General features: G+C 37.4%; 4 protein-coding genes across 4 annotated transcripts; 1 reads left to right on the forward strand and 3 right to left on the reverse strand.

Annotated features, from left to right (window-relative positions):
* Positions 1-2258: 2258 nt before the first annotated feature.
* On the reverse strand, positions 2259-6325 carry rpl6 (ribosomal protein L6). Its single transcript, XM_037777047.1, has 6 exons — positions 6179-6325; positions 5987-6085; positions 4702-4845; positions 2858-2906; positions 2566-2750; positions 2259-2445 (listed from the first exon to the last, which is right to left on the reverse strand). Exons 1-6 carry the CDS (start codon positions 6323-6325, stop codon positions 2293-2295), a joined length of 777 nt encoding a protein of 258 aa, XP_037632975.1. The 3' UTR covers positions 2259-2292.
* A 2676-nt stretch (positions 6326-9001) lies between these two features.
* Positions 9002-15617, reverse strand: acaa2 (acetyl-CoA acyltransferase 2). Its single transcript, XM_037777045.1, has 10 exons — positions 15466-15617; positions 12253-12419; positions 12029-12157; positions 11694-11810; positions 11403-11550; positions 11070-11245; positions 10278-10407; positions 10071-10141; positions 9666-9820; positions 9002-9569 (listed from the first exon to the last, which is right to left on the reverse strand). The coding sequence occupies exons 1-10, from the start codon at positions 15479-15481 to the stop codon at positions 9488-9490; spliced, it is 1191 nt and encodes a 396-aa protein (XP_037632973.1). The 5' UTR covers positions 15482-15617; the 3' UTR covers positions 9002-9487.
* Positions 15618-15824: 207 nt separating this feature from the next.
* Positions 15825-19193, forward strand: mrpl40 (mitochondrial ribosomal protein L40). The gene is made up of 5 exons (XM_037777048.1): positions 15825-15999; positions 16561-16644; positions 17311-17466; positions 18461-18542; positions 18672-19193. The coding sequence occupies exons 1-5, from the start codon at positions 15938-15940 to the stop codon at positions 18897-18899; spliced, it is 612 nt and encodes a 203-aa protein (XP_037632976.1). The 5' UTR covers positions 15825-15937; the 3' UTR covers positions 18900-19193.
* Positions 19194-19681: 488 nt separating this feature from the next.
* c8h22orf39 (chromosome 8 C22orf39 homolog) lies at positions 19682-21713 on the reverse strand. Its single transcript, XM_037777049.1, has 3 exons — positions 21606-21713; positions 20204-20371; positions 19682-20037 (listed from the first exon to the last, which is right to left on the reverse strand). Exons 1-3 carry the CDS (start codon positions 21633-21635, stop codon positions 19906-19908), a joined length of 330 nt encoding a protein of 109 aa, XP_037632977.1. The 5' UTR covers positions 21636-21713; the 3' UTR covers positions 19682-19905.
* Between the last annotated feature and the right edge of the window lie 534 nt (positions 21714-22247).

Consider the following 22247-nt stretch of genomic DNA (forward strand, 5'->3'; position numbering starts at 1 on the left):
TGTCTGGTGTGGTCATTTCATTGCACTGCTTCTTTATACACTAATTAAACCGGGATATTTATAATCCCACATGACCAGATACTTGTCATGTTTTGATATGTATAGATTACTTTGTGGTGATAACATAAGTTTGCAGTATATTTGTTAACATTATAAGTGGGATGAAAACAATTTGCAGTATCCAGGGTAGTGTGTCTATATATGCATATTTGACATTTCTCAGCCATCGTATCTGGAAAGGCAAATAAGTAAGGGATAATGTACAGCGAGTCAGTCATTCTTGTAAAATAAACCCCGACACTTCGCATTGAGGTGCAACATCGGGTTTATTTCTCAACAATGACTGGCTCGCTATACATTATCCCGCTTATTACACGGCTACTTACTTAAATCAATCATTTGACACAAAAACAGTCCGTCAGAGATTGGAACTGCGGCCATAGCAACAGTCAGTTATACATAGCAACAGTCTGCTATAAAGAAATAACAGACTGTAGAACGCCATGATTGACCAATCAGAATCAAGTATTCAATAAAGCCATACACTATGATTAGTCAGTGCATCATAGTGTTGTAAAAAATATTGAAGTATCCATATATAGATACTGAATTTATTTGAAACCCTTTCAATACTCATTTCTCCACAGTATCTATACACGGGTACCAGCTGCACTTTCTGCACGCTCTTCTCTCCAACAGCGAGCTGGCACACACACTGCTATTTATCTTTGAATAAAAATTAGGACTGTCAAAGTTAACTGGATAATAACGTGTTAACAATAAGTCATTTTAACAGCACTAATTTCTTTAATGCAACTCGCGATTTTGTAGGTTGTAGAGGGCTCCGTTTTAAAGCTAGAGAAGATACTGGTATATCAAACTAGAAAACCTAAAGAATCCATTGGTAGCAACCATGTCATACTAGCTTGTCACAAAATAACGCTCCAAACTTCTGCAACATTTTGGTGAGGAAAAACCGGCCTCTGACCTCAAGATATGTGATTGAAAACGGGTTCTATGGGTACCCACGAGTCTCCCCTTTACAGACATGCCCACTTCATGATAATCACATGCAGTTTGGGGCAAGTTATAGTCAAGTCAGCACACTGACAGCTGTTGTTGCCTGTTGGGCTGCGGTTGCCATTTTATGAACTGAGCATTTTTCTATGCTAAATGCAGTACCTGTGAGGGTATCTGGACTATGTTAATTGATTTCCAATGATATATATACGCATACGTTTGCATAAGGCAAGCATGTGTTAAGAGTATTACGATACCTGACAAATCTCCCTTTAAGGTACATTTTGAACAGATAAAAAATGTGCAATTGATTCACGATTAACTATGGACAAGCACGTAATTAATCACTATTAATATTTTAATCAACTGACAGCCCTAACCAAAATCTAAAATTGTATACCCTCAATGTTGTAATTTTTCCCTGCGGTATAGAGTAGATATTTTTCATTTCTCCGTCATGCAGACAGCTCCTGTGAGCTTTTTCATAAGAGTATTAACCATCGAAGCTCATTTATAGTTAGTTGCCAGGGAAAGTTTCATCTACACACCATAAAACCTGATAATGGTAAATTCACTGATAAAACTATAAGTTAAATGTAATATTTTAGCTGTTGAAATACAAAATTGTATTCAATGTTACAGTCATGGTTGCAAATTAGTTATATGTATATCTATATATAGGTTGCATCCAAAATTCCATACTAACATGCTATTTAGAACGCTAAAACAGTATGTGAGATTTTTTTCAGTATGTCCGAAACCAATAGTACGCAAATTGCATACCATTTCCGGAGAATTGTTTCAGTATCCAAACGCTGAACACTACGGCAGCATAAATATCCCACAATGCAATGCAGCCAAGACGACAATGTTCATAAAAGATGTTGGACAGCTCTGTAACATCAATAACGCTTCAATTTCAATGCAAGTATAAGATTTCACTTTGCTAGGTGTAATATATTTTTTAAATTAGTTCAAACTTTGATTCTCATAAATCGTCATTTTGGTCACATGAGGTTGGCGCAGGTTACCATGGTTACACGTCTCCAACCGGCAAGGAGGCTCTCAGGAAGTGACTACATAAATTACAGTTCAGTGTGTCCGAAAAGACTCATACTACTGTTTGTTCACACAAAAGTATGTTGAACGATAGTACACATGTGTATGTAGTGCATGTTATGCGATTTCGGACACAGCCACACAGTCAATTTCAGCACAAACGAGGTAAGAGAGGGCGGTAGTTAGACGGTAGTACTCTTTATTACAACACATTTAGAAAACCAGCTTGTGTGGGTAGACGCCATTAGACAGGCAGAAGGAAGAGCGCAGATATCCTTTGAGCTGGGGTTCTTTCTTGATGAGGGGCAAGAGCTGAGCATCAACAGCCTTCTGGTCCTCCTTCCTCTGCTCTGTCAGCTGGTACTTCTGTAGATGGAGACAAGGAGAAGAATACAAGTGAGTCAAGCATCATAAATCCAGACGTCAGAGCCCCCATTGAAAAGGTATTATTAAACGTATCATGAGACAATATCCAAGTTAGTTCACCTCTTTCTCTGTGTCAAAGATCTCTCCCTCCTGGTGACGGGGCCTCCTCAGCTTCTTCTTCTTGAAGTAGGCATCGTTCAGAGTTTTAGGGATCTTCATGCCAGTGATGTCGATTTTGGTGTTGGTGGCAATGGAGAACTTCTGATGAGCTCTACGCAGGGGTACTCTGTTCAAGGCAAGAGGACCTACAAGCAAACAAGAAAACACCATTACAAATTGAGCATAAAAGATGAACATCATGCTGTACTACTGTTAATGTGCATAAATTACTACCAAAAACAGTCATCCTTACCAGTGACAAGCAGGAGACCACTTGCGAGCTGCTTCAGGAACACCACACGCTATAAAACAAAAACAAGCATCTTTAGTATAAAGCTACTGTATTGGGGTTTTGCACACTATTCAACTCAAGTAGTGAGCTCATAAGAACACTCATTTGTGCCATTTGGATAAGACAATTTAATAACTGGAATCCACTTCATACCAAGCTATTTAGACGGGGAAAATAAATCTACTTGACACATACGCTAATTTTATCAGGAGCGCTCTCTGCCCGTCAGATTCACAGCTGAAACATTATTTAGGTCAGCTACTGCTCAAAGTGTGTGTGGGCACACTAGCATGCCTCCGCAACTTGCCCATGTAGCATTCGAGTGTGGGAGGGAGGGACAATGTCTGTGGTACCGAGGGTGTGTGATTATAGTGATGTGTCAAGCACGCTTGTTAGAAAATACATTTTTCACGCATAATAAGGATGCACCACTGATTTTTTTTTCTCTTTTGCTCAGGAAAAAAAAAGGCAAATCCACCTCTATTACAATCAGTAAAAATACTGCTAGTGTCAGAAATGGTGTACAGTGTGTGAAGTGACAAGCTACAGGACATTAATAGACTAAATTAAAGTCCATTGTTTTCTGCATTAGACTCTTGAGTCCATTATGGAGGTTAAAACATTTCCATTTCACAATGTCAATTGTACTCCATTGTCCAAAAGGGGTTTTTGTCCAACCATAAAACTGTAAATCTGTATTAATCCTATGATAAATAAGCATCTATGACACCAACTTTATTGTTGACGCAAACTATGTTTGACGTGATCCGAAATTTCATTTTGATTACATCTGCCAGATAATGGAAATCTTTCATCACCATGATGTAGGGCTGGGCGATACAGAGAAAATCAAATATCACAATATACTAACACAATGAGATTTCTGATAAATAATTACCAATAATGTGGATGTAATGACTAAGTGGGTAAAGGCAAATAATAGAACAGCTAGAACAGTCTGGTAAGTTCACATCAGGTTAATGTATGGCAGCCTTTAAAACCAGGAAAAGACAACACTCGTGCCAGATTTTGATATCCAAAATCTAAGATGAAACCTAGTCTCCTAACACGATATCAATATAATATCGATATATTGCCCAGCCCTAACACGATGCAATGATTTTTTAGTCCTCAACAGTGATCCTTTCGACAACATTAAGTTTAAGTGTATATTATTTTCAGATTATAAAATTGCACACCGTGTTTCACGACTTATAATCGGAATATATCGACTTCTGTTACAAATACTAGATGTAAACAAACCGTTAAACAGAATCATGTTCGTTTTTTAGAGACAAGTCTACATACAAAAAAAACCTGTCAATCAAAAGGAATAAATGCACGCTCATGCTGAACTTTATAATTTTGATGGACATACCCTTTTGTTTACATCAGGATTACAGATTGTGTCTTTACAGATTATAAAGACCAATACTCGTATATGATTGTGACCTCAGAGTCTACATCAGTCAAACAAGTTTTGTGAAATATACAGTATGAAGTTAAAGATGACCTCGTTTTAGTCCTAGATGCAACACAGATAATAGAATAAACTCCAACATTGGACTCTATAATCTTATTACTTCTACATCCTGTATGACATTTCATGACTCATCTGTCATATAAAGGGTAGGCCTACTACATATTCACCCGTTAAGCTTTTCCAACGCACTAGAAGCATTGCGTTACCTCTTTCAGACACTTAACATTTCTCAGTCTGTGCCGTGTGTGTGTGTGCCAATCATGTCTGCTAATCCGCGAGAACATTGAAATCATTGTCAAGACATTATAGAAATGTTTCTCACCTTTCCACGGTGGCGACCAGTGAGCAGAATGAGGACCGTTCCTGGGGTGATGGAGCTGCGCAGCTTCCTCTTGTGCTGGCTGAAGGGTTTCTTTCCGTGGCTCTTGAGCTTACGGGGAACATCCTCTGTGGGGTAGTAGCGAGGCTACACCAGCAACACATGAAAATATTAATATTTAAAATCTAGATTTGCTGCATAAATCCAATGGCAGACATGCAAATGCAAAAGAAACAAACAAGTGCATAACAAGTTGCATTTCCCTTACAGCGCTGTCAAACTCTTAACTGTTAGTTTTGTCATTGCTTTATCAGCTAATACAAGTTGTAACGGGATGTAAACTGACCCACTGTGCGTGGAATAAAAAACTATGCACACCATTTGTGCTCACAATAATTTGAATAGAAAAATCTCAGTGAAAGTATATGTTGTGGTTATTGCTACCTAGGGTGCTTTCAAATCAGGAGCCCGGATCAGAGTACACTTGACCCCAAAGTCCAGTTCGTTTGATTAGTGTGAACGCTCCGTACCGTACTCAAGTCCACTTGAAAAGGTGGTCTGGAGTACGGTTCATGTGCACTCGGGTACGGTTCGCATTAGGTGTGAAAGCCAACTGTACCGAAACACGGAAGTGGACTGCTATTTAACAATGTTAGCAGTCAGCGAGGAGTTGTGAAAAACCAGGCTTTTTTCAACGCCGCCGGTCTCTTCCGAAATCTGTATATGCTCGCAGCATTCACCGATCTCATCCTCTGAACTGCACGGCCGTGGGAGAGAAAGCAGAAAGGCAGGCGAGAGGGTCTTTAAATTATAAACAATAGTAGGCAATGGGGTTGGGCAACGTTTGTTATATTATTTAGCTAATTTAATGCTCTGCCTGCGAAGAACGAGAGCCGCTCAGCAGGCACAGAAACAGAGAAGGTGGGGGAAAAGTGTTGAGTCGGCATATTTTCACATCAAACTCAACAGAATAGGTTGGAATTTTTTTCAACCAAACCAGACTTGGTGATTGGTGGAAAGTCTAACGATGACGGTTTTGGTAAGTTTTATTTTGTTTCTGTCAAGTTTGAATTAAGTGTTTTACAGTGCTCCGCCACTAAAACAGCTGATCTCAACAAACAAACATGGATGATGACGCAAGTGTACTCGGGTACAGAATGCCTTTACTAATGTGAAGGCGTCCTCCATTTTTAAATTGCATTTCTCTGTCAGCATAATGACATTTAAAGTTCCAACTCAAACAAAATATAATCTGAGGATAAAAAAAAAGAATTCACACATTACTCACCATCTTGCGCAGCTTGACAACACGAGTGCCTCCATTCTTGTCTCCTCCAACTGTCTTGACAACAGTTGCCTTGGGCTTCACCCTAATCTTTTTCTCCATCTGAAACAGCAAATCATCATCAATACCAGACACTGTCAACAAATGTGGTGCGTCTTTCATCATTCATTTTGTTGGGTGTCCGATCTGCCTCACCTTGGTCTCAGTGGTCTTTGTCTTCTTCTTGTACATGGCCCTGCGGGCGTACATAGCTGACCTGGAGTACCGGCCGATGCCACGGGCCAGAACCGGGTTCCGGCTCCCGTGCTTCTTCTTCATGGCCTTTTTGTCACCCTCTGCCATCTGACACAAAGAAAAACACAGGTTAGTATACCAACTGCAGTAATATTATGTGTAATGTTAACAGTGTATTTCAAAGATTTGGTTCACTTTTAATCTTCAGATGACAAACAATATTCCAGGTTTCGTTGGACAATGCATAATACTGTTCAATAGTACTATGGGTCTAGTATCAACTACTACTACTATATAAAAACTACTAACGTTACAGCCTTCAAGTAAATCATGTTCCTAATTGAAAGTACATACTGCATTTCGAGGTTGTGCATAGAGCAGATATATATCTGGCAAAAATTTTGCTTATGGCCAACAAAAAGCTATAACAAGAAACTGGTGTAAAGCAGAACCTCAAGGGAAAGATCACTGGTTTGAGATGGTCTGTGATATCAATGGAAAAACTGACGTACCAACTAAAAATTAAAAAGCAATATCTTTGACAAGAACTGGGAAAAATGGATCATTTACATGAAACATGTGTTGTTGGAGAATATATACATGTTTGACTGACCCCGACAACTGTTTTTGTTAAATGTTGTGCTGTTTGCTGATTTTGTTAAGTGTTGTATTGTTTGTTGAATTCTGTATGGATGCTCATGATGTTCAACCCAGAGCTGAAAATGCTAAATAAATATCAAAGTTTGCAAGTACATACTACATTTGTAAACATACATATCACCATAACCATATTACACAATAAACCATCACAACCACACTACTAAACGTGTTTGGTTGAGTGCTAAACAGCCCAGAACAGCACAGCCATCTCCACTGCAGAACAGGCATGACAACTATTATTAGCTAACACTTAGCAACATAGCACACAGAGGAGTCGCTTTACAGGCTAGCGGCCACTTGTCTTCTTAGAATGACACTTTAACGTTTTAAAGGAACACTTAAATATGTGGCAGCGTAATTGTTTGGTTAAACACAGCACAGAAGACTAACGAAGGACAACGTGTTTCTGTTAGCCAGCTAGCTAGTTAGCTAACGCTACAGACAGCACGGAGGCTAGCCGGCGGCCCACTACACTAAACTCTTCATTACTACATCATCTTTATGGTCAATCATAGAAATAACGATATCTAACGCTTCGTCTAAACATAAGGATTCGTCCCCTGGTATTTTGAGACTGTATTTTTTATTCTGTAACACAGATGAAAGCAGATTTTATTCCTACATCAACACGAAGGCAGAGCTGTCTTACCTTAGCTATGTAAAAAAGACCGACATCCGGGCACGTGACGTATATAAGGACGCTGCAACGTGACGTTTACGTAATTACGTCGAGTTTCACAGAGGTGGTGGTCTTTGTAGTCCTTCATATATTTACCCTTTATTCTCACATTACATTTGAAATAAAATCAATATTGAAATTTTTGACGAATAACATTAATTATTAATTTCCAGTTGCTTTAGTAAATACTTTAGTATATATATATAATATATATATATAATATATCTCTGTATCTTTTATATCTCTATTATTGTCTTTAGAATTTTTGTATACCTTTACCTCTCCTGTGATTCACTCTGTTTGCTGATGTTGCTGCTTTGACACCTGAATTTCCCTCCGGGGATTAATAAAGGTCCATCTTATCTTATCTTATCTTATCTTATATATATAATATATATACAATATATATACAATATATATAATACGTATATATATATATTGTATATATACAATATATATAATACATATATATATTGTATATATACTGTATATATATATAATATATATACGATATATATATATATATATAATGCTTGTATAATTAATACTTGTATAGAGCTTATTTGTCTTAAAGGAAGATATGATTCTCTTGTATAAAGAACTACAAACAATGTTCCTAAATTTGAATTTTTCATAGTGATATAAAAAAAAAAAATCATCTGTAACAGCAGAGCATAAAATAGATTTTCTGGAAGATATTGTGCAGCACATTTGATGTTTGCTGTTATTTATTTCAAACTGTACCTATAACACATCAATTCCAGACCTTTGTCTACTTATTAAAACATTTTTAAGGGGGTTGTGATGGTTAAAAAGTTGTTACTAACATTTAGTACATAAATGTCTGATATAAAATATCATTCAGTAATCCTTTCTCTACGTTGGTACTGTATGTTATCAGTTTTGAGCATATGTAACAAAACCATCAATGGTAACTACTTTTGTAAAGAGATAAGACCAGACTGATTATAGAGAATAATTAAAAAAAAAGGTTGAAATAAAAACTACCTTTAAAAGTAAAATAAGAACTAGTAGCGACTTTCTGTTGAATTACCTGCTAATCTAGAAAATTATACTTACAGCCTCTTGTTGTATGCCTTTGCCAATCAGTCAAGTTCCAGTTTACATCCATGTCTGTCCAAAATATCATCACTTCATCATTTTATCCTGTTAGACATTTGTGTGAAATTGTCATAATTAGCATATTATTTCTTGAGGTATGGCCAAAAACACGTTTTTGAAGTCACAGTGACCTTTGACCACCACATTCTAATCAGTTCATCCTTGAGTCCCAAGTGGATGTTTGCGCCAAATTTGAAGAAATTCATGTTCACAAGAATGGGATGGACGGACAGAGGAACAACCCAAACACATAATGCCTCCAGCCACAACTGTCGCCAGCACAGAGGCATAAAAATAGCTTTGGCTGATCATAAAAACTTCACTTATTTTTTTGAAAAGTTGATTTATTGAGATTCTTTGACACAGAAATACAAAATCATTTTTTTTTGCTGGAGCAAACATTTTAAGGCAAACATCAGAGTTCAGAGTCCATTTAAAACCTTACTGTAACTCAACAGAAACTGTACTTTATGAGTTAATATGCTACACATGTTAACGTGACCAAGGACATATTTCTGTGTCTCAGGCATAAACACAAACAGTCTCTTGCACCATGGTCCAACAAGCACAGAAACATGCATTAACTCTTGGCCTTGGACTGAAATATTTGAGTATAAATAAACTGAAATATGTAACAAAATGAAAGAGTTTTCTTTGTGTTGTTAAGAGAACATTTGCCATTTTATGTGTAGATGAAAGTTTTTTTTTTAAATCTCTGTTTAGCATGTGTCACCTGTGTTTTATTTTATGCGAGTGGACGGGGAGACATTCTTCTACAGGAATTCTTCTGACACTGGCAGCTTCTTCGCTCAACACTTTTCCAGGATGATGGCGATGCCCTGACCACCACCGATGCAGGCAGAGCCAACAGCGTACTTGCCTCCCCGTCGCCTGTAGTAAAAACACAGTGAATTATTCAAAGCTACTTAATGTGCAGACATCTCGCCTGATATACTGTACATATAATTACTAAAAGGACAAAATCACCTGAGCTCATGAACCAGGTGGGCAGTGATACGTGCTCCAGAAGCACCGAGAGGATGTCCGATGGCAATAGCTCCACCGTTGACATTGGTTTTTGCTGGATCCAGTCCAAGAGCCTTAGCAACAGCCAGGTACTGAGCACCAAAAGCCTCGTTCACCTGTACAAAGCAAATGACATCAGTGACACAACTGTGTAATAACAACCTGAATAAATCAAAACATATATGAAATGCAGTTTTGGAAAGTAACTAGGACTTTTACTTGTAATGGATTTTTTCTAGATTGCTGTATTTGTGCTTTTAATGATGTTTTTTTGGCATTTCTGCTTCATTGGGTAGTGAGAGAGACAGACAGGAAAGGCAGGAGGAGAGAGAGAGGTGATGACATGCAGCAAAGATGATAACAAACCTCCACAAGATCCATGTCGTTGAGAGTCAGACCGGCTTTTTTAAGAGCTTCTGTGATTGCTGGAACGGGACCTGTGATGATTTAAAGAAACCAGATATTCTTACTATAAAGAAGCCCATGTCAAATACCAGAACAGTTTATTTTGTCATTCATTCCTTTTAATTCAAAGGGATTAAATTACTTCTCCATAACAGTGGTGTCACTTACCAATTCCCATAATGCTCGGGTCACAGCCTGACACATGATAGGCCACAATTCTGGCCAGTGGAGTGAGCTTATGTTCAGTCAGCGCATCTTCACTTGCAATCACCACAGCAGCAGCACCGTCGGATACACCCTGGAGATCAAGGAAGAGAGATTTAGTAACAATAGGCTACGTCCCATGGTAGAAGTAACAGTAGTTGCATGATATTTATATTAAAATATATCTTACTGTAAATCAAACTGTTAAAACTTTAAATGGCGTAAACAGTGGGCAACTTCCGGGTCTGAAAAGTGAAGCCAATGCTTAAGTGCCTTAAACTTGCATTCTTTCTAATAGCCAGCAGGGGGCAACTCCTCTGGTTGCAAAAATAAGTCTGATTGTATAGAAGTCTATCAGAAAATGTGCCTACTTCTCACTTGATTTATTACCTCAGTAAACATCGTAAACATGAGTTTATGGTCTCAATTGCTAGTTTCAAGTCTTCTTGAAAGTTGATTGTAACATTTTGGTCACCTAAAAATGCCTTATGGGCCTTTCACACAGGACCCGGTTTGCACTGCGCTCGACGCTGATCTCAGCTCACATCACAGTGCACTGCGCATTGCAGAAAAGCTGTTGTTGCACCGCGTAAGCCATTAGAAATAATGGGTTTCAGAGCACAGTGGTGGCGTTGCTGCGTTCTGTGTGAAAGGCCCATTAGTCAGCGTTCAGTTGTGCTTAGCTCCACCCTCCTGTGTCACTTCTGGTTGCAAAAAACAAGATGGCAACAACCAAAATCGTAGGCGTAAACTCACCGAAGCGTTGGCAGCAGTAACAGTCCCTCCCTTCTTGAAGACAGGAGCCAGTTTGGCCAGCTGTTCTAGTGTGGTCTGTGGACGAGGGTGCTCATCCTGAGCCATGGACACTTTGCCTTTCCTTGCTTTCACATCAATGGGAGCAATTTCTGCTGTGTAGTGACCAGCCTCATGAGCTGTAAATAGAAACAAAATTACGATTTAACTATTAAGAATGAGCAGCAAAGTCAACAGCCTATCTTCTCAAAAGCAACATATTTAAATGTTACCATGTGTGAGGTGAGCAGGCTGTGAAAATATTGAAAACATGTCAAAGAATGAAACCAGTCTTACCTGCTTTCCACCTTTGTTGTGTCTGGTATGCATAGTTGTCAACTTCCTCTCGTGTGATCTGGTATTTCTCTGCCAGGTTTTCTGCTGTGATGCCCATGGGGATTTTGACGTGCAGGTCAGTCAGACCCGCCCACAAGGTGTCCTCTAGCTGTCGGGCAGACGAGGAGAGGTTTTTATCTTTGCATCAAAAGCTTCTGGAGTTTAATAACAAGCTGTCTTTATGGCCATCTCATGTACTTTTGTGTCAAGTGTTTGGGGATTAGAAAGTAGAAAAATCAATCAAAAGCCAACCTTGAGATCGAGTCCAAACTTTGTACCAAATCGAATGTTGCGAACGGCGTACGGGGCCTGACTCATACTCTCCGAGCCGCCGCACAGGACCACCTCTGACTCCCGGAGGCAAATCTCCTGCAAACACACAAGGTAACAGGGTTTTGTTTTGGATCAAGAAGACAAAAGTTAAGGGACATTATGTGTAATTGATATATATGATATATTGTGCTTTAACTAATGTATGAACCATGCTCTTTGTCTTTTACACATATACAGTATTGTACACTACTATGGTTTATTCGACATTTGTATTTCTGCCAGGATGTTTTTTGTTGTCTTGGTGGAGAGCTTACTTGAGCGCCATTGATGATGGACTGGAAACCAGATCCACATAGTCTGTTCACAGTGAGAGCCGGCACTGGGATGGGAACACCACACCTCAGACCCACGTGACGAGCAATGTAGGGTGCATCAGCTGAGCTCTGAAATTAGGGGAGGCAGATACACATGTTAACAAAGGCATTTTCATGTGATGGTAGTTGCGATCTGTTAAATATGGCTGTTGGGTTTTAGGTACCTGCATGACGTTTCCCATGATGACACTGTTTATAAGTTCTGGTGCCACGCCCCCAGCAGCCAGGGCAGCTTTGGCTGCATGCTCAGCCAAGTCTGTTGCACTGTGATCCTTCAGCACGCCACCATAGGTACCGAACGGAGTGCGCTTGGCAGCTACAACAAATACACCTGCAGAGAAACATGAGCATTTAGAGCAACAACGACTTTAAACCACCCAACACTGAGCCACAGCCAGATCAGTGTCAGGAAGTACTGGATGGTACATACTGCAGAGATGGTCCATACACACAGACAGTGCACTGAGATGAAGAAGATAAAGATACAGAATAACTGGGACATTAACATCAGACGAATCAAATTTGACTGGAGGGACAAGAGGAGTACGTAACTACTTCAGGAATTATGGAGTTTTATTATATTTTTTTTAAAAACAAATGAGAAATGATGCCTATTGATTAAAGAGCTGCATAAAACAACAGTGAAACAGGTGTTAAGTTAAACTAAATTTTTTGTCATCTTTGAAAGAACATACGGTTTAAATCTTTTGCAACTTGCTTCATGTGCAAATCCTCAAAAAAAAGAAAACAAGTTATTATAATTTTAATTTAATTAATAATTATACATAATTTTCATTACCCTGGTCAGTTAACTTTATATGAGTCATGTAAATTGCTTCAATGATGCACGGAGTAGTGTTTCATAATAAAACAAGTCACTAGTGGTACGTAGCTAATAGATAAGATCGTTATCTTGAAATACTGCGTTGATATGACTTTATGTTTCTAATCAGACATTGAACTATTGACTAACCTCTGAAAAAGGTCAGGAGCAACACTTGACTTGTGTTGAATGTGTGTTTAGTGTTGTGCAATTTGTCCTGTTGTATTTGCACAAGAAAAACTATTTATGTTTGGGTTTTTTTTGTATTTAAGTACTTGTATTTTACTTGATCTTTTCCCCTTTTATGTTACTTCCTACTTCCACTCCACTGTACTTATCTGAGATCTGTTGTTACAACTAGCTACTTTTCAAAATATGTTTTTACACCTAAAACCTATAATCAGACTTGATACAGAGTCAACTACCCTGAAGTAGTTAAAGTGTGCTGCAATTTGACCTTCCACACACATTCAATACCTTAAATGTTTGACTTTTTCTTGTGACTATTGTAACTCCACAACCAGCACTGCTCCCAGTAGACCACTTACAGACCAACAAACTGACAATAACCTGATATTTTCAGGTGGAATTTCATTCATTCATTCTCACTGTTCAAAATCATTTTCCACTTGTGCAATTTTGTTAATAGTCTGTTTATTGTAAATACTGCATATACTGCTCCTATTTTTATACTTACTTCTATTTAAATGGTTCATATTTTGTTACACTTGTTTAGCTCTTTTTTTACTGTTAGCTGATGCATCTTGTTTTTTGCACTATGCCCTTTGCTGCTGTACACTGCAAATTTCCCCACTGCGGGACTAATAAAGGAATATCTGATCTTATCTTATCTTAGTAGGAATAATATTATTTTAGTGTTTTATTTGAAGACAAAAATTGGACCTAATGATTAATATTTTACTAATTTTAGCCAAATTCTTTATTCATAAGGCAGAATTCTTAAAGACCCCATCTATTTTCATGTGCTAATATAATAAAGCTCAACTCTATATTAAGTCCCTGAAATTAATGAAATCTAAATATGCCAAAGATCTCTTTATTTTACTTGAAAGTTATCGGACACTATAACTTACAATCACTTAATCTTTTTTTTGTTACTGTTTCATATATGTCATGCTTTTTTAATGATTTATTCTTACATTGTTTTTATTGTCTGTGTAAATGTTTTATGTCTAATGTGATTTCTGCTCAGTTTTGAGGATAATAACTTTGTAATTGTAATTATTGCCTTATTTGTAAATCCATCTTGTGAATAATAAAAGAAAAAAAATTTACCCTTTAGCTTTCCATATGAATAGTAAAAATGAAGGTTTTACACTGTATTATGTTCAAGGTTTCTACAAAAATTGCACTTCCATAAAGTTGGATTTGTACAAAATAGTCAAATCAGGAGAAGCAACAGAGGCTGAGATAGTCTGACTTTTAGTCTCTAGCATGAATCAGATAATACCATCTGACATCTCACCACGAAGTCCATTCAGTGGCGGTTTACGAACTTTCACCTGATTTTGGAACAGCTACTAAATGGACTATGTGGTTAGTCTGTTTGGTGAACTGACAGTTTCCAAAGTCAGGAATTAACTTTCAGTAGACACAGATATGACGTCATTGAAGTGCTCAGAAAATGTTTAATTTTGACATCTGTAATTCTGACAACTGGGCAAAATCCATCTTGAGGAAGATCATATGAAACAAGCAAAAGCTCCAGAAAATTTTCAAAAATGAACATTCAATTGTCTTCTCTTTAGACACAGACTGTCTGGTAAGTGGTCACATATTTGTACTCCATTCTCCATGCCCAAACTGAGATTAATATGAGGGTTATTTCTCAAACTTGTCTTCTGTGTTTTTGATTAATATTCCTCATGACTAGTAAAATAACATTGATGTGTAAAATCAGTGATGCTGCCCTTTAATATTTACCAACCATTGTTTATATCAAACATGAATAAATCACACAGCAGGCTTATTCAGAGCCACACAGTTTTCATGAGTCTTATGAAGACCAATAATAATTACCAACTAATTAATAGTCTGTTTATTGTCAATACTGTATATACTGCTCCTATTTGTAAACTTCCTTCTATTTAAATGGTTCATATTTTGATACGCTTTGTTTAGCTCTTTTTTACTATGTTAGCTGATGCATCTTGTTTTTTTGCACTATCCCCTGCACACGGCACATTTAACAATCTGAACAATATGGAATTACTAGTTAAGTAATAAGTAAGTTAAGCAAGGACTTCTTCCTCCACCACTGGAGGTAATTAATTGATATTATTATTATTATTAACAGTAGCTGTTAATGATCTTGACACCATCTTGTCACCTTCCTCTTACACCTTTATGCAGTATCATTGTGATCAGAAAACGTTTTAATACTTTCCTGGTATTTATATTCACATAAATCAACTATAAAGTGCTGACATTCATTGTAGGTCACTGATAATCCAAAACTGTGAAACAAATATAGAAAAAATAGCCCTAAAATGCACAAATCCATCTGTTTCTGAGGTGAAATGTGTTTATTTACCTCTGAGAAGAGCCATGATGATGCAGAGTCAATAAACCAGCTCTGACTGCCAGGATCAAACTATGACCGAAATCTTCTTGTGCCACTCTTTAATGACTCCGTGTTCTTATAAAGACCTCAGAATACTGCGACCTTTACTCTAAATAGTTCCACCGCCAACCGCCAACGTCACACTCGTCCCGTTAGATTCGACACATATAATACAGATAGATTAAAACTAAGTTCGTTTAAAATCGTTTAAAAAATATAAATCTATAATGTTTTTGTTTTTGATTGTATTTGCGATGTATTCTATATTTAACGTCTTTTATTTATTTTTTTTACAAACAAAATACTCGAAAGTTCGGCCGTTAAATTGTGAGCGCGATGACCTCATCTTCTTGCGACACGTGACAGCCCAGCTGTATCAAGTACATGTGAACACTTTTGACCCTGAGTGTGAGTTTAAAGTGAAACAACACACAGTGGGATCATGTCTGTGGCTTTATCGCGCTGTCTCTGCAGGGTTTTATCCCGACAGACCGCTCCGTCAAGGTGAGTGTGTGTAATATGATGTGTTAACAGCTAACAGATAGCTACCTGGAGCTAACAGAGCTAACTAAGGTTATTCAGTAGAGATGCTGCTGACTCTGTTCTCTGGTTATGTCACAACATTTTATAAAAGATATGCTAACAAAGATTTAAATATTACTCACTTTTAACAATCCCAGTTTTCTGGCATATTTACATATATAATTTGATTAATATCTTAGCAAAATATTATATCCATAAAATGAAATGGCTTAAAAAAATACCCTCCTTTTATACTTATAAAGATTTTAAAACATATTTGCAAAAACTATTAGATTATTCAGACATTTCAAATTTATTCCAGTTGTTTAACATATTTCTTTTTTGTTTTTATTCATCTTTTCCTTTCCTGACATTTTGTTGTATAATTTATTTTATTTTTATACTATGACATATATTTGCTGATTTATTTTTTTGTAATGGAAAATCTGAACATGTTTATGTGAATACTGTATTGAACTTTCGAAATGAAGTATGGGAAAATAATAATAATAAAAAGCCCTGTGGTTATGTGTTGTTTTGCAGCTTCCTTTTGGGAGAACATCATCATGCTGTACAGAGTCCTTGGTTTGCACCAGTGATGACACTGAAGACATCTGCTCCACTGAGGTATGATCAACAGTCCCTGGTCCACTGCATATCAATTAATTGCTAATTCATATGGAACATGCACTACTAAAACACAATATTAACTAAGACAGATCCTGTATTCAACTGCTAATCTAGTGGTCCTGTCTTACACAGGGACTCTGTGTCAAAATCTACTTTTGTCAGTTTATTTGATGATTATTTTGTTTATCAAATAATGCTCAAAAAGGGTCCAAGTTAACATCCACGTTTCCAGAATCCAGAGTGACATCTTTATATTGCCCAAATCTGTAATTTACAATTATATAAAATGGAGATGGCAAAGCAATCTTCATAGGCTGAAACCAGAGGATGACAATGGCATTGTTGCTTCATAATAACCTAAACAGCTGATTATCAAAACTGTTTTCACTTGATTGACTTGATCAACTAATCGATTAATTGACTAATTATTTCAACAGCAGTTCAACAAACTTAGTGGCAAAGAAAACAAGGGCCCAGTGTTATTTCAGATCTCTCTGTGCATTGCACTTAATGGGAACTTGGAGGTTAGGGTTAGGGTCCCAGACAATATCACGTTTATGTCACAGTATCAATATATATTATATTCATATATTTGCCCTATCTGTTTCAAAAATATATCTTGTGGTTGAATGTGCTCACACAGAGCTGTGCTTTGTGTTTAAGAGCGGAGCCCAGAAAGAAGAAGAAGGTGGACCCAAGAAGGGAGCTGATGATGAGAGAGAGGATGAGAAAGAAGCTGAAGAAGCTGGAGAAGGTTCCACCTGAGCTTATCCCCATAGAGGACCTCATCACTCCAGCCAAGTGCTTGGATGAAACAAGGTACAGCTCATTTCACTGTTGCCACGCTGTCATTTACAAGTAATCAGGTTTGTGTTGAAGCATTGTTAACCTACCTGCAGGGCTGGATGTGGTGACATACATTAAAGAACAAGGCTGGCGTTATTCAATGTTTTTCTTATAGTCAACAAATCTTCTGAAAACACTAAAACCAACAAAGTATTGTGTCTGTGGCCAAAGCCTGATGAAGCGTATCAGAACTATTAAATCTATTATAAACTATTACCATGTTGGTTTCAGTCTTTTCATGGAATTGTTGTGACAATAAGAAAAATATCAGATAACACCAGCCACATCCTTTATGTCTTGATTCTTCATTGCATTCAGATGGAAACGGCCTGCTGTAAGTGAGATGAAAGAAACGAGAAATATGTTCTCACTCCTCAGCTGTATCGCTGACAGGAAGCAGCGTCAAATTCATATGGCACCAGATACTTGATTATTAGTGACTTAATAACATGCTTAATAATTTGCAGCAGGGGAAAAGTTGAATTAATTTTCCAGTTTCTGCCCACTGGATCTGTGGGTCAACACTGTGTTGCATAAGCCGTGGATAGCTGGGAAAAAAAACTCAGCGACCAGACTGAATCTTTGTCTCATCTCCAGAGATTCAGTTTGCATCAGAGTTCAAAACACTCATCAGTTAGGTTTTAATCTGATGTGTAAAAATCAGACTCAAGATAGATAAATCACTTAATCCAAATTGTTCTTCCTTTACATTGTTATTGATCGCTTCAGGGATAGGGCTTTAGGGATGGATTTGACATAAATTATACCACAACGCGTGTTGAACAAGATCGCAGAAAGGTCCCTATTGGCTGTTCCAAACAGTAAATGACTACACAGTCTTTTGACATTAAAACAACATATTTATGGATCATTCATCCTTTTATTTGACTTACTGTACCTTTTTGTTCTTTCCTTGCTCGCTGACTTTGAAGTGCAATAAATTGGTGTTTCTTCTTCTCTTACAAAGGGAACGCTCTGCACCAAGGCTGTCATTTGAAGAAAGTGAGGGTCGAGCCCTGCTGCTGAAGGAGTGGTGTCGATACAAACAGGTCACCACTTAACCTATAACACCTCCATCACTTAAGCTTTTATAGAAAATGTTGCCTCTGACCTCTGCTCTCCATCATGTACACTTAGCGGGCTATATTTGATGTGCTCTTTCGTCTTTGTTCTTGCAGGAGCAGCACATGGCTGAAGTGCAGTCTGTTGAACTTGCTCTAGAAGCACAGAGGGAGGCGCTGGAGGAGCTGAAGTTAGAGTCTGAGGCGCTGTATCAGGCGGCGCTGAAGCCAGACCCCCTAATGTTTCCCTTCAGTCATGAAGGTCCTGCCTACACACCGCCTAGGACCACTTATGAAGCTCCTGATGGGAAATACAACAACATCACTAAAGTTTACACACAGTGATGGACACTGTGGGCTGTAGGTGCAACCTGTGTGTACCGTCATGTATTTACTGTCCTTGTTTGTAGATGATTCAATAAGCCAACATGCAGCCTTTTAACAGCCTGCATGTGTGGGTGTGAAGGACACTTTGCAATGTTTTTTCTTTAATGTACAGTCACCACATTTCATGTCTGTATCAAATGCAACAACATTCATGGAAATTTTGCATTGAATTGTTTTTTCTCCACATGCACTTCACTGTATAAAAAAACATAACGGAAGAAAGTGGAAAATAAAAATACTTTTTTTTATTGATCCAATTTTGTGTTGTTTGAGGTAAAGCCATAATCAAATTACATACGGCAGAAAACTGCTAATGCACAACTCTGTATGGGTCGAAACTGTAAAGCTGAATTTTATATTAATGCATCAATAATATATTCATCACAGAGGACTATCTAGAGCACAGGCTGGAGGAAATATGGTTCTTTTGAGAAATGTTGACAGGCTTACGAGGGCCAACTCTCCTGTTTGATGCCATCAAAAGTGTTTTCTAGAGCAGCATCAATTTTTAATTTAACCCTTTCATTAAATCTTAAATATTTTTAATAATCTATAATAATATTATCCCTCTTCTTACACTAAACACAGAAAAAACAAGACAATTAATCTGAAAACTCATTTACAGCGAGTCTGTGACTGCAGTCAGCCTTTGAGCATCAGTTGACACAAGCTTTGGAGAATTAATAATTAGATAATCTTGTAATTCAGTGGTTGAATATAGACGCTGTCATACTCATCACTGACCACTAGATGCTGCTACCACCGTTTTAATATACAGTACATATCTGTTTCCATACAGCAGATCATTGAATACAGTTTGAGACAGCAATAAGTGATGACCAGTCTCTCCATCACGTGGCTCTAAATGATTTTGTTAAGTCCTCTAAGTGACAAGAATGTCAACTCTTCATTTCACCTTGCTTTGGCCGTCATAGAACAGAGACAACAGATTTTTAGAGACAGTTCAGGAGTCCTGAGGTCTTTCCTGGTTCAGGGGCATGTGCCAGTCTCTGGGAGGGTCTCGCCTCAGTTCCCACACTGGGGTGAAGTTTTTCTGCTCTGCCACTCGGTTCCTCTCACTCTTCTGCAAGGCTTCCTGCAATACAGATACATACGTATTAAATGGCTGATTTTAATTTCAAGAAATCTTTTTTCAAGTGTTTACATGTATTCTTTAGGACATTCAGATTCAGACACCATGAGTAGTGTCAGAAGGATCACAAGTTTAAGTCTTTAAACAATGTGATGTCCTGCCGCTGTACCTTGGCCTCGGTGCCTCTGTGTTTCTCCCACTCTCTGCAGTTACTGTAGTCCTCTTTCCACTGCTGGCAGGATGGGGCGGTACCGTGAGTGTAATAATGGTGAAAACAATTCCTCAAGCTTTTGCAGTGTCTGAATTCACTCCAGTAGTCGTCACAGGCTCGGGGCGGCTGTACGAACAGACACAAATCAGGAATCATCATCAAGCCAACTTGTACAAATTATATTTTAACCCCCTACTGTTGAGTCTCTGGTGAGTGACTGCATCACTTCCACTTTTCTGGTTACACCTAACAAGCTCATGTACGATGCAACATGTAAGAGCATATACAAAATCAATCTGGGAGTGCTTAATTTGTGCAGCTGCAGGGCTCAACACTAACTTTTGAACTTGAAACTGAAAATAACGTTGCCATTTTTCTCCAAAATATTGGAAAAAATGTCATTGTGAACTCCTGTAATACACATACATGGAAAAAGGCCATTCTGAAACTAAAACTCCTGGATGTTTTTTTAAAGAAAATGCTGTAAATTATTTCACAATATATTGCATTTATTTAGTCTATTATTCATATGATTATTTATTTCATAATGTCTTATTTATTTAACACATTGGCTTACTCCACAACCAGCATTGCTCCCAGTAGACCACTTACACATCAAAAACTGACAATAACCTGATATTTTCAGGTGGAATTTCATTCATTCATTCATTCTCACTGTGCAATATCATTTTCCACTTGTGCAATTTTGTTAATAGTCTGTTTATTGTCAATACTGTATATACTGCTGCTATTTTTCATACTTCCTTCTATTTTATTCTTGTTTTTTTGCACTATGCCCTTTGCTGCTGCACACTGAACATTTCCCCACTGCAGGACTAATAAAGGAATATCTGATCTTATCTTATCTTAACAGATATATTGGAATTAATGAATTGTCCACTAACAAGACGCCTTCTAAAACATTGTTTGTAAGTAATAATGTTTAAGAGTTTTTAACTTTACACTAAACAGAGGAGAAAAAGAAAACATACTTGTCTATCAGCTCCTCCCTCAGGCTGCTCATGTTTAGATCAACCTCACATTGCTCAGTGGTTGATCTAGCGTTACAATTATCCACATTTACATGTTGTTTTTATATTTAATTAGCTAGATTTCAATGCAGATCATGCATCAGATTAATAAGATAAAGAGTTTCTGTTAAACCTCCTCTTCTAACTGACATTGCTTGTTGCTAAGCTAAGGGCAGCTTAGCAACAACAGCTAAAGTTAATCATGCTGGCTATTTGAGTCAGATTTGGCACTTTTCACTCATTACCAGGATTAGCAAGAACAAGACAGATTAAACTCAATCAGGACATTAAGCCAAGAACGTAATTTACAACATAATTAGAGTAATTACCCTCCACACTGCTCCTCCAGGCTGGTCCATTGCTAGCTAGCTAATACAGTAACGTCACTTCCGGTTTCATTTCACAATAAAAGCGCTATCACCAGCAGACTGAGGAACAGTTTTTTCCCCAGGACATCAGACTTTAAATAGATAATTCATACCACACCTTCTCACACAAGTGCAATAAACAAGTGCAATACCTCAATCATATATCTATACTGTATATGTTCTTAATATGCCTGTATATGTTCTTAATATGTCTGTATATGTTTTTAATATGCCTGTATATGTTCTTAATATGCCTGTATATGTTTTTAATATGCCTGTATATGTTCTTAATGTCTGTATATGTTCTTAATATGTCTGTATATATGTTCTTAATATGCCTGTATATATTCTTAATATGCCTGTATATGTTCTTAATATGTCTGTATATGTTGTTAATATGTCTGTATATGTTCTTAATATGTCTGTATATATGTTCTTAATATGCCTGTATATATTCTTAATATGCCTGTATATGTTCTTAATATGTCTGTATATGTTCTTAATATGTCTGTATATGTTGTTAATATGTCTGTATATGTTCTTAATATGTCTGTATATGTTGTTAATATGCCTGTATATGTTCTTAATATGTCTGTATATGTT

Source organism: Sebastes umbrosus, chromosome 8, assembly GCF_015220745.1.
Source record: "Sebastes umbrosus isolate fSebUmb1 chromosome 8, fSebUmb1.pri, whole genome shotgun sequence".
In the NCBI taxonomy this organism is placed as follows: Eukaryota; Metazoa; Chordata; class Actinopteri; order Perciformes; family Sebastidae; genus Sebastes; species Sebastes umbrosus.

Bases quoted from the DNA above. Each gene is read 5' to 3' on its own strand.
- rpl6 (XM_037777047.1), bottom strand. From the start codon at position 6,325: ATGGCAGAGGGTGACAAAAAGGCCATGAAGAAGAAGCACGGGAGCCGG. The intron at 6,086-6,178 runs GTGAGGCAGATC...TTGCTGTTTCAG, and splicing joins CAAAGACCACTGAGACCAAG to ATGGAGAAAAAGATTAGGGT. The intron at 2,751-2,857 runs GTAAGGATGACT...GTTTGCTTGTAG, and splicing joins TGGTCTCCTGCTTGTCACTG to GTCCTCTTGCCTTGAACAGA.
- acaa2 (XM_037777045.1), bottom strand. The intron at 11,811-12,028 runs GTAAGCTCTCCA...GTGTGTTTGCAG, and splicing joins CCATCATCAATGGCGCTCAA to GAGATTTGCCTCCGGGAGTC. The intron at 10,408-11,069 runs GTGAGTTTACGC...CTTGATCTCCAG, and splicing joins TTACTGCTGCCAACGCTTCG to GGTGTATCCGACGGTGCTGC.
- mrpl40 (XM_037777048.1), top strand. From the start codon at position 15,938: ATGTCTGTGGCTTTATCGCGCTGTCTCTGCAGGGTTTTATCCCGACAG. The intron at 16,000-16,560 runs GTGAGTGTGTGT...GTTGTTTTGCAG, and splicing joins CGACAGACCGCTCCGTCAAG to CTTCCTTTTGGGAGAACATC. The intron at 18,543-18,671 runs GTCACCACTTAA...TTGTTCTTGCAG, and splicing joins AGTGGTGTCGATACAAACAG to GAGCAGCACATGGCTGAAGT.
- c8h22orf39 (XM_037777049.1), bottom strand. From the start codon at position 21,635: ATGGACCAGCCTGGAGGAGCAGTGTGGAGG. The intron at 20,372-21,605 runs GTAATTACTCTA...CTGTTCGTACAG, and splicing joins CTGGAGGAGCAGTGTGGAGG to CCGCCCCGAGCCTGTGACGA. The intron at 20,038-20,203 runs GTACAGCGGCAG...TCTGTATTGCAG, and splicing joins ACAGAGGCACCGAGGCCAAG to GAAGCCTTGCAGAAGAGTGA.